The sequence below is a fragment of the Amblyomma americanum genome, chromosome 1, assembly GCF_052857255.1.
Source record: "Amblyomma americanum isolate KBUSLIRL-KWMA chromosome 1, ASM5285725v1, whole genome shotgun sequence".
NCBI classification, from domain to species: domain Eukaryota; kingdom Metazoa; phylum Arthropoda; class Arachnida; order Ixodida; family Ixodidae; genus Amblyomma; species Amblyomma americanum.
The window spans coordinates 275,830,875-275,847,474 of record NC_135497.1 but is presented as its reverse complement, the minus strand read 5'-3'; the positions used below and the strand labels follow the sequence as shown (position 1 = coordinate 275,847,474).

At 43.0% G+C, this 16,600-nt stretch overlaps 2 protein-coding genes across 2 annotated transcripts in view; one reads left to right on the top strand and one right to left on the bottom strand.

Moving 5' to 3' along the window:
- Positions 1–2,436, bottom strand: part of LOC144115123 (leukotriene A-4 hydrolase) — a 46,170-nt gene extending 43,734 nt beyond the window's left edge. Inside the window, exons 1-7 of the mRNA XM_077649289.1 lie at positions 2,165–2,436; positions 1,945–2,099; positions 640–745; positions 515–583; positions 331–432; positions 200–252; positions 56–128 (exon numbers count right to left, since the gene is read on the bottom strand). Coding sequence (XP_077505415.1) covers positions 56–128; positions 200–252; positions 331–432; positions 515–583; positions 640–745; positions 1,945–2,099; positions 2,165–2,332 — 726 coding nt within the window. The 5' untranslated portion in view covers positions 2,333–2,436. The remainder of the gene's footprint in view (positions 1–55; positions 129–199; positions 253–330; positions 433–514; positions 584–639; positions 746–1,944; positions 2,100–2,164) is intronic.
- A 2,735-nt stretch (positions 2,437–5,171) lies between these two features.
- Positions 5,172–15,826, top strand: LOC144115121 (charged multivesicular body protein 1a-like). The gene is made up of 2 exons (XM_077649287.1): positions 5,172–5,692; positions 11,565–15,826. The coding sequence occupies exons 1-2, from the start codon at positions 5,441–5,443 to the stop codon at positions 11,910–11,912; spliced, it is 600 nt and encodes a 199-aa protein (XP_077505413.1). The 5' UTR covers positions 5,172–5,440; the 3' UTR covers positions 11,913–15,826.
- Positions 15,827–16,600: the final 774 nt, after the last annotated feature.

The window sequence follows — 16,600 nt, the reverse complement described above, 5'->3', positions numbered from 1 at the left end:
AGGAGTAATTCAACCAGTAGTAACAATTGAGCAATAACAGTTGAGTAATTCTTACATCTTCAAAGTCAATCACTGCCAAGTCCACTTGTTTCTTCTCGGCCCAGACTGTGCATCGAGGGCCCAGCTTTCTGCAAGAGGCAGTACAACAGCATTCCTGTCAGCTCAATCTCTCAACAATGCGCATTTCATTCCCACCCACCTGCTTTCAACCTCACCAACTGCAATGGCTATCAGATAGGCAGGCACAGGAACCTGCTCACAAGCAAGTTAGATCATCACTGGTTAGCTACCATCCATGTTCAGCTGACCCTGAACAAAGCATAAATGTACCTTCTGAATGAACTTGGTCACCCTTGTTGCACCATCACCACATTCCTCACACCCTTCACGAATTGCACTCATCAGGACAGTCAATTCTTTTGGTGCTCGGACCTGAAAATGAAATGCTGCGACGTCAGGAGGCAGCAGCAGCAATGTGGAATGTTTCACGCTTTGCTATTTTCTCTGCACTCACTGAAGCAGTGTAAGGCATCTTCACACTTGGAGTGTCTTGGCATGGCAGCATTGCTCTACAGTGAATGGGCTACAAAGAGAAAGGAATGTGAACGCCACTCCAGAATGGCACCGCCAACGGCATACCTCACAGTGACTGTACAGGTACGGGTGCAGTTTGCCAGCAGTCTGTTCAGGTCTGAGCCACTGTAGAGCACTAGAGGAAGGTGATGTCTCGTACTCCACGCAAACTCTACAAATATAGCCCAGAGCATCAAAGCACGAAAAGAAGGCATCAGTACTTGGCACTGCTGTCAGACAGAAAGTTTGCGAAACCAAGCACAGTTGGATACAACTCAAGAATGAAGCAGAAGATGCACCTCAAAGGAGGCCCTCCGGCCAACAGTGTTGACCGATTTTCATGACACCGTGGTTAATCCTCTTCCTCCTGTCAGTCCCCTGTGATGTCAGGCCACCAGGTTCAAGGGGATAAACTACCACATCGTGAGAAGGGTTTTATGTCATTGGCTGAAAGGCCTCCTTTGAGGGGTATTTGCCACTTTGTTCTCGAGTTGTATCAGACTATAGCAACCAGATATGAAAATTTCAGAAGAGCATTCTCACTGGCAGGACGAAACTAGTCAGAAATATTATGTGCAAAGGAGGTAAACGCAATGCTCGTGTAAAAACCAAGGAGTCTCACTATAAGGCTGCATTAGTACTGCCACCAGAACGCATGTTGAAGACCTCTTAAGGTATGAAACATACTACACTAAAACAAAAGAAATATGAACAACTCCCTTCAGCTCTCGGGTAGCAAAAATACCCTACTCTGCAACTCTACTGCCAAAAGGGCATGTAATGGTAGACTGCCCTCTCAAAAACTTCTGGCTTAGCATGTGCGAACCATTTGTTGCCTCAAGCTATAGCCCCTTGAGATTCAGACAGTGATTCTCTATTTTCTGCATTTTATCAACTATCATGCCCTTTACCCTTCGTTTTATTTCTATACTTTTAAATACACCTGTCATTTGAGAGAGTTCACCTGCTGCACCATTGAAGCTTATGTGGAGCTGGTTGAAGCCGTTTGGTTACACCAAATTCTATTCCTAGTTTCGCTAAAAGGTAGTTACTTGAGCACAAAATGGCACCAAATTTGAACCAAGCATTTAGTTGCTACACTGCCCTTATATTTGCTTCTCCTATACACCAAGTAGCCATTATGGATAGTTCATTTGTAGGACCAGTTAAGCTTAAGATCTGGTTGGAGCAACTTGGTTGGTGCCACAGTTCCCACCTTAACAAAAAAGTCGTTACATTAACACAGAACAACACCAGATTTAAGTCAAGCGTTTAGCTGCTAGACCCAAGCACAGGATTTCACTGCATGTGCAATGAGCTTACTACAGGTGTCATTCCAACAACACACTTTGCTTCACTCGAGCGACTCACTTCGTGCAGTTGCCACCGGCAAAGTGCTTGGGCCTCAGTTGCACTTCCAGCTTGGAGCCAAAGATAGGGTCAGGCTCAGCCAGGGAAAAATCAAGTTTTGGGCCCCCTTGGCTTTGCGTGACGCCTTTAATTGTAAGGTCTTGCGTGTCCAAAACCTGCGTAGAGACCGGGTGCAATTACGTCCGTGTAACACAGCGATTCGCGCAACCCGCTTACTCACCAGGCAGCTGCATCGCTCTGACAGCTTTTTGCACGTTATTTCTGCAAAACCGGCAATTATTTTGCGCTGGAAATCGACTTGGACATCGAGGTGAATGCCAGTGACTAAGCAATTGTCCGGTCTTGCGTACGAGTGTGGGTCATTTTCAGTTAGTCGCGGACCACCCATTTCGTACTAAGAAACTAGAATAACACTTGCACACGTAGAACCTCGCGCGCGAGCTAAACGCAACTACAACGCAACGGCAGCAACTGGCTCAGCCACGACAACCAGTCGGCTTGGCCAGTCAGTCGCTCAAAACCACTGAAACGACTTAACTCCGCTTCATGTCATATGGTCAATCTCGGTATTTACTGACATGTTTGCCGTCTATTAATTTTGTAATTACACAAAATTGAGTATTCCTGCAATTCTGAAGCATGAAAAAAAATATTTTTTGAACAAAATGACGTTTACTTGTGAGCGCCTATCATCATCATTCCTTGTGCTAGCGGGAGGGGTGAGGTTGGAGGAAGGTTGTAAAGAGTTCCTTCCTTCATGGATTATATATTATATACTATATAATATTATATACTGTGATTGTATACTGTTAGATCAAAACAAACTACGGCTGCCAATGGGTTCCCGGTCACAGCAGTAGGACAGTAAATGAGATTGCTGACAATCTCGCAAAGGCTTCCCTCAGCGGCCTCGTGTTGCAATCATCCCGGCTACAGCCTATATTACAGCATCTAGATTTCGGCGACGTGCGTTTTTAAGCACGCAAGAAAGAAAACTTTTAACATCGGCGGATTATGAGCACCTTAAATATCATTGGAACAGGTAGGTTTGTTGCTCTCGGCAGCTTGAAGTATCACTGACGAGGCTGCGCTGCCGCATCCCCCCTCTAAATTTCTGTTTACACAAGTCGGGTTTGGCGCTCTCTCCCCTTTGTGCATTTTGCCGTGAGCCTGAATCTATAGAACATTTTTGGCTGCATAGTCGCCGATTCAACTCTCTGAGAAAAAGGTTGCTGGAGGAGCCCTTGCAACATCTTGGCCTTTTAGTTTGAGCAGCCCGCTTGATGGATGGATGGATGGATGGATGGATACGGCTGAACCCTTTACATCGGGCGGTGGCTCAAGCCACCTAGCCATGTCTTGTGAAATTTTACTCCTGTCTTGCTTTTAGCCGCCAATCAGATAACCTTCGCTTGGTTACTTCTAACCTCTTAAAATCCACTTTCCCAATCACTATCCCTAAACCCCAATGCCTTGGGTAAGTCAGCCCCGCTGCTTTCCACTGTAGGGTGAAGCCCTTTACAGAAAAGTATCAAGTGATAGCCGTTTCCTCCTCCTCTCCGCACGCAATGCACAAAGTGCACATGCCTATCTCCTGGTACCTGACTCTATACGTCTTATTAGTCCGCAAAACTCCAGTCCTGGCCTCAAACAACAAAGAGCTTCCCCTACAATTATCATAGATATTTTCTTTGACAATTTCCTGTTTAAAGGTCCGGTATGTTTCCAGTGCCGATTTCGTCAGCATCCCTGTTTTCCGCAGAGCTCCCTCTGTTTCTTTAACCTTTTTCTTAACCGATAATTGCTGATTTGCCCCCTTACTGCTTTCCAGATATTTGCTTGTCAATTTTCTAGTTCGCTTTCTCCATTTCGTGTCAACATTCTTTATATACAAGTATCTGAAAACTTTCCTAGCCCACTGCTTTTCCTCCATCTTTCTCAATCGTTCCTCAAATGCTATCTTACTGCTAGCCTCTCTGCTCTCGAAAGACGCCCATCCCATATATCACCCTGTACCCCCTGATTTGGTGTATTGCCATGTGCTCCCAAAGCTAACCTCCCTACTCCCCGTTGCTTAATTTCCAGTCTTGCTTGAACATCTGGCCTCATACACAGGACCGCATTACCGAAGGTCAGGCTAGGGACCATCACCCCTTTCCAGATCCCTCTTACCACCTGTTACCACCTCATACCTATTGTAATTCCACAGTGCCCTATTTTTCATGACAGCTGCATTCCTACTAGCTTTATTCATTACATATTTTTCATGCTCTGTCAGATACTCTCTTGCTATCATTTGGCGTCACCACATTTGGGTTCAGCCACAGATCTGTTTGTACCGCTGTTCTAAATTTCCTGCCAGAATCTCACCGACTGCCTTGCTAAGTGTTCCAAACTTTTCTATCAATTATTACATTTTGACTTAATCATTATTATTTAATCCCTCTCTTTATTATTATTCTTATAATTTTGAAATCAAAACTCTCATCCCTTTTCTGTTCATGACGAAGAATTCACCGGTGTTGCGCTCCCACGTGCTTTTCCTTTTTATTAACTGCGTTCAGGTGAATAGCCACCCGATTCTTGGCCGACCCCCAGTGTGGGTATGTGCCATCTTTTGACAGGCTAACAACAACAACGGAGCAACGTGTAGCGCAACGTAGGCTCCGTACATTTCAGTAGCTACAAGGCACCCTCTTCGCTTCCTTCGCTTGCTTGCATTAAGGAGATTATTTTTTGTGAAAGCCTTCTTAGCTTGCGCTGACGTTAAAGTGGTTACGAGGTTACGACGCATACTGGCCACCATATGTTAGTGAACCAGGCGCATGGCGAAAATCGGCAAAAAGACACCGGCGCGCTATTTGCATTTCATATTTGCACCGTTTGTCCCTGCGCACCGCACTTCTTGCCTGACAGGCGACACTTTTGCAAGGAACGCCGCTCCTTCGCACCCTTTGGTTCATTTGGTTCGAATCGCGGACGCCACGCAAACGATATCAGCGTCGCAAAGCACGCGAGTACACGGACGTCCTTTCTCCACATAAAGCAGCGCAATCAACCTCACAAAAGGCTAGACAGCCGAACCACACACACGGTGCGATTGTTCTTGCGCCGTGACATGTAAGTACGACGAAGGCAACGAAGGAAAGAAAACCCGAAGAACCACACGGCCGCACGAAGCGAGCATGGGTTGATCACGGGAACGCGCCACACTAGTCAGAGGAAGCCAAGCCAATCCATAAGCGAAAAACGACTGCTATCGCTCTGGCGAAGCGTTATAGGGCCTAGAATATATATAGTATTCTGCGGCTTTGGGTCGAAATAACGCCAGTCGTTGGAGAAATCAGAAAGCCGGTGGCTAAGCTGCGGAAAACAGTACACCGCGGATCGTTGCAGCATTTTGTAGCGCTGACACGTCGTGCCGAGCTCCAATCGACGGAGGTGACAATTGTGTGATAGCGACGCATTCGCGGCACGCCCTCTGTAGCGCATCATTATGGATGACATGCTATTCCAATTGCGATTCAGCTGCAAGCAGCTTGAACGACTCTCCAAAAAGGCCGAGAAGGACGAGCGGCTACAGAAAGCCAAGATCAAAAAAGCCTTGCAGCAGGGCAACGTTGAAGGTGCGCGCATATATGCCGAGAATGCTATCCGGAAGAAGAACGAAAGCCTCAACTACTTGCGCATGGCTTCCAAGGTGGACGCTGTCAGCTCCAAGATCAAAAGTGCCATGGCTATGAAGCAGGTAATGAGTGAAAAAATAGTGGCCGCCTTTTCACCCGCGAAGTTGGGAAAATTTTCCGGTGGTCTGATGTAACGAAGGGAGAGCACATATCCTCTTTCCTCGGCTGCAACTGACCACTGTTAATCGGAATTAGGTTTTCCTTCACTGGCTTTAAATTGGGCCGCAGCAAAGCAGTGTCGGCTGAAACTGTGTGCATGTGCAGCTGTTTTGATATTAACGTTTTCAATCGCAGCTTGTTGAGTGTAATCCTGTGCAAGCTAATTGTGATCATTACCGCTGCATCATCACTTACGTAGCCCTCTTTTGAGGTGCTGCGAAAATAAAACCAAAGGGATACTGAAACGTGCCCTGCAACACTATTCAGTAAAGATAAGATATGCCTGGGATGTGAAAGACGAAACTTAATGTAGATGTTTTTTTTGCTTTTGTTTTGTGTTAATAAATATGGGCAGTTATAGCATTAATTGCTAGTAGACCCTATACATTTGCACACAGCCATTCTATTCTCATTTCTAATGGAAAGGTTATGTTATTTTGTTTGTTGCCAGCAGCTTACAACTAATTAAAGTTTTGGGTTCACTTCTAAGAGCTTCAGCCTTTCTTTGTTATAGTTTTGAAAAAGGTGCTCAGATGCATTCTTCTTATTTAAACATTGCATTTTTCATTATGGTCTTGGATAGAGATATCAAACATTGGACATTGTGATGGTCTAGTGTTTTTTTGTCATGCTAGCAAAGAAGTGTTGGTTCACATGGCTACAAAAGTAGGAACTATGGGAGACATAGACAGCTGCTTTAAGTATAACAATGCAATCACACTTGTTTTCTGGTGCTGACATTAATTTTCAAAAATTGCAGCCTATCACTAGAGCTAAATGCACTGGAAGCTTTAAAAAATGTGGTTTTAGTTCTAACTTATGTTGATTAATTGAAAGTCCTTTATTTTGAAGAGGAAGGCACAAGGCCGCTGTGGAGGGAAATGGGGATAGAACGTTAGTCACATGTTGAGATCTGCTTCAGTATACTGTCCATTCTGCTGTGGCTGGACCCGATCGGAAGGGCTTTAATCAGCACCCCTACACCACCCTGATCAGGCCGCTTTGGCTCCCATATGAGCAGCAGGTATCCGTGAGTAGTGTGGTATGATAATCTGTATGCTAGCGGGACTGTATGGCCATTCTCGTGGTTTGAAAAGCAGCACTTAGCCAGAGTAAATGGGTAAGGTCTGCGTGACAGTGGAGCCCGCAATGTGAGCACATTACCGTGGTGATGTCGGCCCGTCGCCATTTCACCAAAGTATATGGGCTATATGCAGAGTCAGCATATATGTTATTGATGAAGACCTCTTGGGAACATGTAAGGCGGGTCTTGTACGAAAAGAGGACCGGCGGGGTAAGTTCTTTGATGCGGGAACGACTTGAAGTATGGAGAGATGCATGGACGTAGTTCATGGTAGCTACTGAGGAGGTTGTGTAGTTCAGAAGCCCGTACAGAGGTGGGGACAATGAAAAATTGACCGCCCCACTTGCGGTAACAGCAGCGGCATGTGCCACCATGCTGCCGCTGGGCACACCCGTATGCCCCATTGTCCAGATGATTTCAATCTGATTACCTATTTGTGTATGTCTGTGGAGGATGTGTTGGATGGCCATGGCATCCTCTGAGGCAGGGCGAAGAATTTCTGAGTAAGGCATGTGTGAATCAGTGAAGACTCTGACTGTTTTGATACCAGCATGTGGGAGGGCGGCAATGACTCTTCAGACTCTTCAGAGGGGGTAGGGGGGGGTGTACTGGAAGGTATGTGGCACGTGTAGACCCCCGAGTAGACGGAAGTCTGCATGCAAACCCACGCTATTTGAGCTTGGTTGCCAGAGAAAGCGGCATCAGTGTAGATGTCGAGGGTATCTGAGTGCACATTCACAAGCCGACTCAGTGCAAGGAGCTTGCGGTGGAGAACGTTGTCATGAACTATGGGGCAACAAAATCGTCGAGAAGCAATTGGAGCATCCATGAGGGTAGAGACTGAGTGAGTGGGGGAGCATTGTCATGTTGCTGGAAGTCCCAAGCCAGAAAGCACTGGCTTTGTAGGGTATTCTTCAAGTGAATGTGATATCAGATGTTGGCCTTGCAGATGATGTCGTGTAGTGGTGGCATGGCAGCAGAGCGTTCAAGTGCAGTTACCTTGGTGTGCTTAGGGAGCCCAGTGATGGTTCGTTGAGTAGATATATGATGTCGGCCAGAGAGAATACATATATGGGAGCGCCATATAACATCTTTCAAGTCATAGCTAGGGTGTGACAAGCATGACTTGCTCCCTCAAGCTTGTTAGAGAGGCAATGTATAGTGTGTAGCATGGCTGGCCATGCCTGTTGTAATTGTGCAACCACTTTCTGGGGCTGTTACAGCTGGCAATAGGTAAACCGAGTACTCTGATCAGTCCATTCTAGGATTATATGGTGTGTGGCCCAGTATGGAGCAAGATGTGCATATTGAAATTGGTCCGATGCTTACCATCCTTGCTCATAAGTTCCGTTTTCTGAGTGAAAAGTCTCAGGCCTATTTCGGTAAGGGTGGTCTCGATCGAGACTGTGGGGAGCTGCCTGTAATTCGACCTGCATGCTTTCTTTATCAGTGTAGTCTGTCTATTCAGTCCAGATGCTGACGTCATCAGCATAGATTGCAAATCAAGCCGCCATGTCACGTTGGTGGTTCCCTGCAACTCTGCACAAGGCCAGATTAAAAGGCCAAAAACAGCATGGGCCCCAAGATGGAACCCAAGGGAACTCCCATATCCAAGTAATAGGTGCTTGAGGTTCATCGAGGCTGGCTAGGGTAGCAATTCGTAAGCTCTTCAAAGGTAACATCATGGCGAATGTTACCGAATGCTTTGCGCATATCAACGGCCAGCAAGTAGTCTGGCAGGGCCATGTGCACTGTGCTACTGGTGATGCTCTGCATGAGCCAGAGACAATCATAAGTGTCCAGGTTAGGGCAAAAGCCTGTAAGAGCTGGAAGATAACCCTGCCAAACTGTTTTGAGATAATATGAAATGCTCGTGTAAAGCATGCGCTCGATAAGTTTACAAATAGTTCGTATCATATTTTATTTATTTACTATTTTAGTTCAGTATGTTTTCAACATACCTGGTGGGATTATTGATGTAGTGGACAAAAAATGAAAGTAAAAGGTTAACTATGCAGCCAACTGAAGCATTTGCATCATAAAGAACACAGAAATTCAGAAAGATACATTGGAGGCATGGGCTAAGTTGGGTTGTTAATTGTTCTTAATACTTAATGAATTTTTTTTGTTGTAGGCAGAGCCAGTAATGGATGGCTTTAAACAGTTCCATCCTTGAACAGCTCACAGAGGAAATGAGAAACAACGTATTACAAAAAAAAAATCGAGCATAAAGTCATGCTTATGTTGTGTCAGCCTACTGCATTTGTAGTTGATGAAAGTGGCAGGATTCAGCCAGAATGTATTGTGCAGAAGTGAGTATGAAAACTTCAGGCTATGAACCTTCTCTCTGTCCAGAGTCATGAGGCCAGCATGACAAAGTTCAGTTGGTTAATCAGTATACTTGTAATGATTGTAGTTAAACCATGCAGTGTTTTCATTGCACTCTTCCATGTTGCTTTTAACATGCAGAAACTGCACTGCATTGACATATTCTAGGGCTGTTTCAAAAAGGCTGACGTAAGCAAGCTCTCTAACTTTTTTAGCGAGATAAGACAGGGTTCGTTGATATTGCCTGTATATTGTATAATGCCCAAAGAAGCAGGTAAACAAAAAAGTATTGACCTCAAGAACTGAACTTTGTAGTTCATTTAGGATAAGTAACATGTACCAACTATGCTGTGATTGAGTAATTTCATAACCCAGAACCTCAGCCTTTCTTTCAGCGACTAATTCACTAACTAGGTAAGGTAAGCATACTGCCTTAAAAAGCGAGAGATAAAAGTTGTGAACTTTTATGGCTGCTCAGCTGATGTCAATTTGTTGACAGCTACCTGTGTAGTGCCTATGTAGGTGAAGATTTTAATGTGCAGAGAAGTAAGAAGAAAAGCAAGTCAACTAGTAGTGTGTGCATATCCACATAGCTTGTTAGTAGCAAGATGGCTCTTGGGAATTATAACTCAAAGAAGACTGAAAATTTGTTCGAATTATATGGAGTTGAGTTAAGGGACCTCTTTCTGATACACATGATATTGATGGGGTCAAAGCTTCAGTTCAAACAGGAAGTCAAAATTAAGTGTGATTGAATTAATCCAAGTCCTCTGTATTTTCTGTTTGACTTGATCAGCACTGCACTTATCTTTAATTTCCTCTGTTTTCATTATAAAAAAATGTAGATTATTTATAAGCCATAAATGCTGCCTGGCAAAACGAGCAAATTAGCCTAGCTTACTTTTGTTACCTCAAACTTGGTGGGTTCTCACCTGTGCCCCGGTCAAATAGATATATTTGTTGCTTCTTTGTCTTGCACTTTGTATTTTGCACATATTATTGGTACTTCACTTTGCTTGACTGAAAGATTTTAGAGTAGCTTTAAACTTTCTGAGCAACTCGCTATGTCTGTTAGTGCACAGAACTTTTCAAAAATTTTTCTCAAAGCTTCTAGCATTGTTTTCATGAAGTCAGTGATGCCGGCTGCATTTGAAATTTCTGCTGGACGGGCTGGCAGGGCCATTTCGTATAAAGAAAAAAGAATTACTTTTCCAAACCAAGAAATAAGGATGGATGTCGCAAAGTTTTATGGTGTGCCTAGGAAGTTTTGTCTGGTGTTGTCACTTCTTTCTTTGACGCAGTGGAACGTTTTACTATAGGACACTGTACCTGAGTTTTTGTTGTGGAAGCAGCTTCATATGATAAGGAAAATTATTACTTGGCCATAAATATGTTTGATAGAAAGATATGGCTGCAAATCTACAAGCATGGAAGTGTGTGACATGCATGAATTCCTAAGGTTTTTTAGCCATTTATGTTGTTTTTGTGAAATCGGGAGTTCTAAATATACACTCATAAATTTTTAATTCTTGACTGTAGTACATAATGTGTGTCTGAAAGGGTTAAAGATATCAAGAATTTTTTAGTTTATCATGCATTGGCAATTTTTACATGCACTGTACTGCAAATTTAAATAACTGTCTAGGCTTCAATATTTTGAGATGTGCATATAATACATGCTTGCTTGGCATTTTTTGATAACAGTTGTGTTAGTAAGCACTACTTGTTTACATGTTTTCTTGATTCATTCATTCATTTCCTTGCTCATGCATTTATTCGCTTATGCATGCTTGCGCGCACTGTACTCCACGACAACTTTTCTTGGCAAAGCTGCCAAAGTACACTGCAGCCAAAGCTATAGAGCCAAAACGTGCCCTCTCCTTCTATGCAGTGGAATACAGTCTCCAGCTGCATTTAATAGTTTCTTCTTGAACATCACTGTACTACATTAGTAATACTTGTTATTTAAGACATATTTCTAATGCAGCAGGTCACTTTAAATGTTGAGAGTCGTGCCAGAAACAGTTTCTTTGATTAGAATGAATTGTCTAGGCACATCTTGCTATACCAGTGATGGAGCGAAGCAACATGCCAGGTGGTGGTTCTGTGGTCGGACAGTAGGCTGAGTGACATAGTTACAGACATGCCCCTGTAGCTTTTTCTTCGTTGTAGAAAAAAGTTGTTGCCGAGTATAGAGTGGGAATATTATGCACAGTGTGCAGTTACAGGTGAACAGTTAATGTGTTAATGCAATTAATGTTAATGCAGTTAATGTGAACAGAAGTACTGATTACTATGTTACAAAAAATATTATCACTACATGTGCTAAACAATGCTCAATCTCTGATCTTGTGACTGTGCAGGTCACAAAAAATATGAGTGGCGTGGTGAAGGCACTGGACAAGGCCATCAATTCAATGGACTTGCAGAAGGTGTCAGCTGTCATGGAGAAGTTTGAGCAGCAGTTTGAGGACCTGGATGTGCGGAGTTCAGTGTTGGAAGATGCCATGGGCACAGCCACAACTACAACTGCACCTGCAGCTCAAGTGGACCAGCTAATCCAACAGGTCGCTGAAGAGAGTGGTCTTGAGATGATTGACCAGCTCAACCAGGCAGGCCTTGCACCAGCTGATACCATTGCTGCTTCCACAGGCCGCTCGCAGGCCGTTGAGGATGCACTCACCAAGCGCCTTGCTGCTCTCCGTGAATAATAGCCATCATTGCTATTGCTGCTATGGTCACCTCGGCCTCTCTCAGTGGGCCAAGAAGAAATATTCATATTGTGCCACTTCTCTGGACTATATGCGATGTTTACTGCTACAGGTGCGATGCACTGTATCTGGTGTGAGCATAGGTGGCACTCAGGGAAGTACCCATAGCAGCTTAGCTTCGTGCATGTAAAGGCAAATGTGCATAGTAGCACATTCACAGATTCTGTTGTCTCCAACCTGCTTGTTAATTTGTTGGGTTCCCATCTTGCAGTGTCAAGCGTACACTGCAAAGGCACTTCTTCTGTATTCTTTACTAGACAGCCAACCCCCTTATTCTATGCATGATTTTCAAGACTCTTTGTGTGTACTAAATTGAAAAGTTGCTAATGTCAGAAAGTTGACATTTTGAGTTTTTTCAAGCAACCTCTTGCGGCTTTAAGTAAGTGAATAGTGCTGTTAGGTCTCATCGATGTGGCATGATGTGGCTCAAGTTCCTTCCATTGTGTTTATAACACTTACTGCATGCAGTCTATATTCATGACTGTTATTTGTTTCTGTGCGAAACTAGGGTCAGCTGCTCAGCTAAGGCAGGGAGTACAGCTTTTTAAGCTTGCACAGGCTGGCTATAAAGTGGGAGATGCAACTCACAGTCATGAATCAGGCAAAAATAATCAGTCGTGTGGGCTCAGATACAGTAGACAGTAGTACCGGCAAAGGTTGCAAGGTTTTGTTCAGTTTTCATGGTTTAACTTTCATGGTTAAAGTAATGATTGCTCGAGGAGCACATAAATCACATCTGCCTCATGGCTTTGTGAAATAAAGTTGGGTTTGGAATGAGGACTTTCTGAGTAATCAATTAGTTCAGACTTTGGACTGCCAAGATTCTTTTTTTTTTAGCAAACTGGTCGTTGTTATTTCAGCTACTGTATATCCAGAAATGCTCATCAAGTGTATTCCTCCCATTGTCATATATTCATGTACAGTCAAGCATCATTAATGTGGACATTTTGGTTACTAAGCAAAGCTGACCACAAAGCGAGTCATCTGTAATAATGAACTGTGTACAAAAAAGGTTATTCAGCAAAAGTGCTGTGTGATTATAATCTGCTTCGATGCGTAGTGGTGTGAAATGGAAGTTAGACAAAATCTTTGGAGCTCTGAGTGCTTTATCTTGGTTGCCATTTTCCTAAAATAAATGCAGTGCAGTTTGAAGCACCTAGCAATCCAAGAAACATGTGATGGTGTTTGATGGTATGATGACATCTACCGTGACTGTTCACATTCCTCAAACCTCTAGTGCACATCCATACCCAGTCAGCTGACAGCTGATGAATGTGGCTTTCAACGCAGCAGAAGTTGTAGGGAGAACTTCCTTCACAGCCATTCATGTAGTACGGCTAATGGAAAGCTGCATTGACCTTGCCACGGTAAAGCATGAAACCCCAAAACAAAAAGCAAGGCTTTCATAGAAGCATTTCCACTTTTGCACTGCTCTAAGCTGTTGTCCTGCACTCAAAGCACAGACAGGAAAGGAAATGTGTGGTTGAGGCAGTCACAATTTTGTTCTCATCGCTGTCCATATTAGCACAGCAAAATGCATGTTCCTGAATTCACTTTTCAGCAGCGAGGTTCCATGTTAACACGTGATAAAGATATTCAAAAAGTTTGGTCTCCAGAAAAATTGTCCATAACTTGAGGTGCCCATATTAATGAGGCATGACTGTATTTTGAAAAATTAAGTGTGTGCAAGATTCAAGTTCCTGATATTCTGTTCATAAGCCTTAATTTTATTACCTGCTGAACAGGTCTACAGAAAACTGGTGAAGAGAAAAATTGATAACCTTGCAAAAGTAATACACAAACTGTTAACGCCAGTAAAATATTCAACAGTAGCACGAGCTTCTAAATGACATATGGCCTGTCTTCACAAAATGAGCTCTGGCTCAGTGATAAATTGTCCCCTAGCAGTAATATAGATGGCAGGGTCACCTGAGGTGTCTACCTTTGAGCTTGCTTCCTAGCTGCATGCACTTGCTTGAAAGCTCTTTTTTTCTAGTCCTCTTTTCTATACTGCACTTTGGAACCAGAGATAGCTGAAGGTGAATTTTTTCAGCTGGGCAGGTTTTTTCCGTACTGTTATTTAGTGGTTTGCAAAATGATGCTGATGACTAAAACATGGTGCGCCCATAGTGTTGCACTGGTGCATGCAATCTAGGGGCATAGTGTGTTTTAGTCATTAACATCACTTTGCATAGATTATATAAGCACTCTCACCTATTCTCATGAAATGTATTCCTTTAACCAATTTAACCTTCACATTTTTGTTGTTTCTTGAAAAGGTATATCAGTAAACAAGAAATAGGAGCTAGTTGAAGACAGTGATAAAGTCCTCTTAAAACTGTGTAGCTGGCAAATTGTTCAGTTGCATTTGACAGCCACAAGCTGGTTACTCTCTGAACTAGAAGTCTGGAGAACCATTACTTAAGGGTAAGGTTTTTCTTTTCCTGCTGCATGCCTTGTAGTTGAAATATGCAGCAATTGCATATGCTCCCTGAAAAGAACGGTGTGCAATGTTTCGCTAGTGCTTGATGAGTGAGGAAGCTCTGACGCTTATTTTGAACGTAGGTTTTGATTCAGTATAGAGACTTGAAAGCGTGATATGTATTTGAAAGTAAATGGAGCAGTAATACCATGCAAATGCCTTTGTGTGTGATATGGCAAATTACGTTACGAAAGTCTTTCATGTCGTGTATATTATAGTGTTGATTGCTAAAATGGAACATGAGATATTCTCTTCCTGCAGTTCTTATGCATGCTTAGATGGAAAGGGAACTTTTGCACATTTTTTACAGCATACCAATGAAATTGCGGGGTGGTTTGATGAATATGCTGCAACATTATGTAATATCATTGCCTCAATAGTACCTGTTAGCTGGCATTGCAAGTCTGTTTTCTTCTTTCTCTGTCTAGGTCTGTCGGTAATGTTGGGAATGGAAACTTGTGCTAGTTATGTTCTCATAAAGGGGCTGTGGCAACATTTCTGTCCACATATGGGTTTATTTGAGCAAGGTCTTCATTGCACAGTCACATGTGGCAGCAACTTTGTACAGTAGGTAAATCAACATAGATCACTTTAGCAGTCAGTGCAAAGATGCATGCATGTATGATTGAAGTGACAGATACAATTCGAAGCATATGCCAGGCTTGTTGATAAATATTTACCCAAATTGAGGCTATGCTGTCAAGTGCTGATACCATAGAACATTTGTTGAGTCCGAGTGAAATGCAGCATGGCCAGTACTTGCACTGAGTTTTAAGAGTGTGACAACATTTGTTGTGTTTTTTTTGCATGCAGGTTTGAAGTGCCTGTTCAATTTGTCTTTATCAAAGCTTTTACTGATGTTTGTAGTGTACAAAGTGTAATTAAAAAAATTATTTCTGGCAGAGGTTACAAATTTTTTATAGTTCCATCATGTCAAGACATGGCCACTGAAATAGTAAACAGGTTGCCCATCTCTTGGCTGTTGTTTCATGCTAAAAGTGGCAATTGGCAGCTGATGTTTGTTCTCTGGGTTTTTCTCTATGGGCGTTGAACTGTAGCTGGCCTACTTGCTAGTTGTAATCTGTTGACATGGCATAGTGCATAGCACTTTTCATGTCAATTAGAAGCAGAGATGGGTTCACTGAAAATTTTTAATTGACCATCTAGACTAGCACTGTTTAAAAAAAAAATGCACCTCTTGCCTTTACTCTCTGACTTGTGTTAGTGCTATACTTTTTACTGCATGCATATGCTAAATGGACGGCCTCGCTGCTTCTTGGGCAGTTTTTGCGCATTTTATTAGCAAAATTATTTCAGCGGGCCCACCTGCACTCATAAAAATATGCTAGCCAACCTTTTCAAGCATTCAGTGTGGCTGCAGCCAGTTTTGCCCATTCACTTTCTTACATAGCTTTGATTTTTGGCTCCTATATTTATGTGATGGGATAACTGCATAAAAATTGTTTCAAGCTTCTCACAAGGTTCCCTTTTTTTTCCCTTTTTTCAATATTGCAAATATTTTTCTGTACCAACATCATACATTGCTTAATATAGCATGAGTGGTCGTTGACATAATAAATTTTGCCACAGATTCCAGCGGAAAAAAATTCTAGCAGTTATAGCAGTACAGGATGTGCTTGTCAAATGGCATCAGAAGTCTTCAAATACAAGTAAAACAATGAAAGCACTAAAATATTGATATAATAAGAGCCACAGCACAAACCAGTAGAAGACTTACAATAGCATGCGTTATATTGACATAACAAGTGGCATCACGAATACTAATGCAGTATAAAAGAGCTTTCATTGATTGGCTAGTAGCATCACCAGGAGCACTACCTCATTAATGCTATATCCAGTTTCCTTGTCTTAGCAGTGCCAGAATTGTCACCGGCTAGCTAACAGCGTCTTCTACAATCCAGTTTCGCATTGTAATTGCAGCTGCACTTGCAGTGCTGTGCAAATCACAGCTGTAGCCGATTGCAGTGGTATTTTAAACAACAATAATGCTCTGGAGAGGCCATGGTGTACACAAGGTGAGATTAGAAAGAAAAGGCTCTCAACATGAATTTAGCAAGTGTGCACGATGCACAGGCCAGTTTGCTACCTTTGCTCAGCATTGCTCAAGCTGGCTACTTAAAGCATG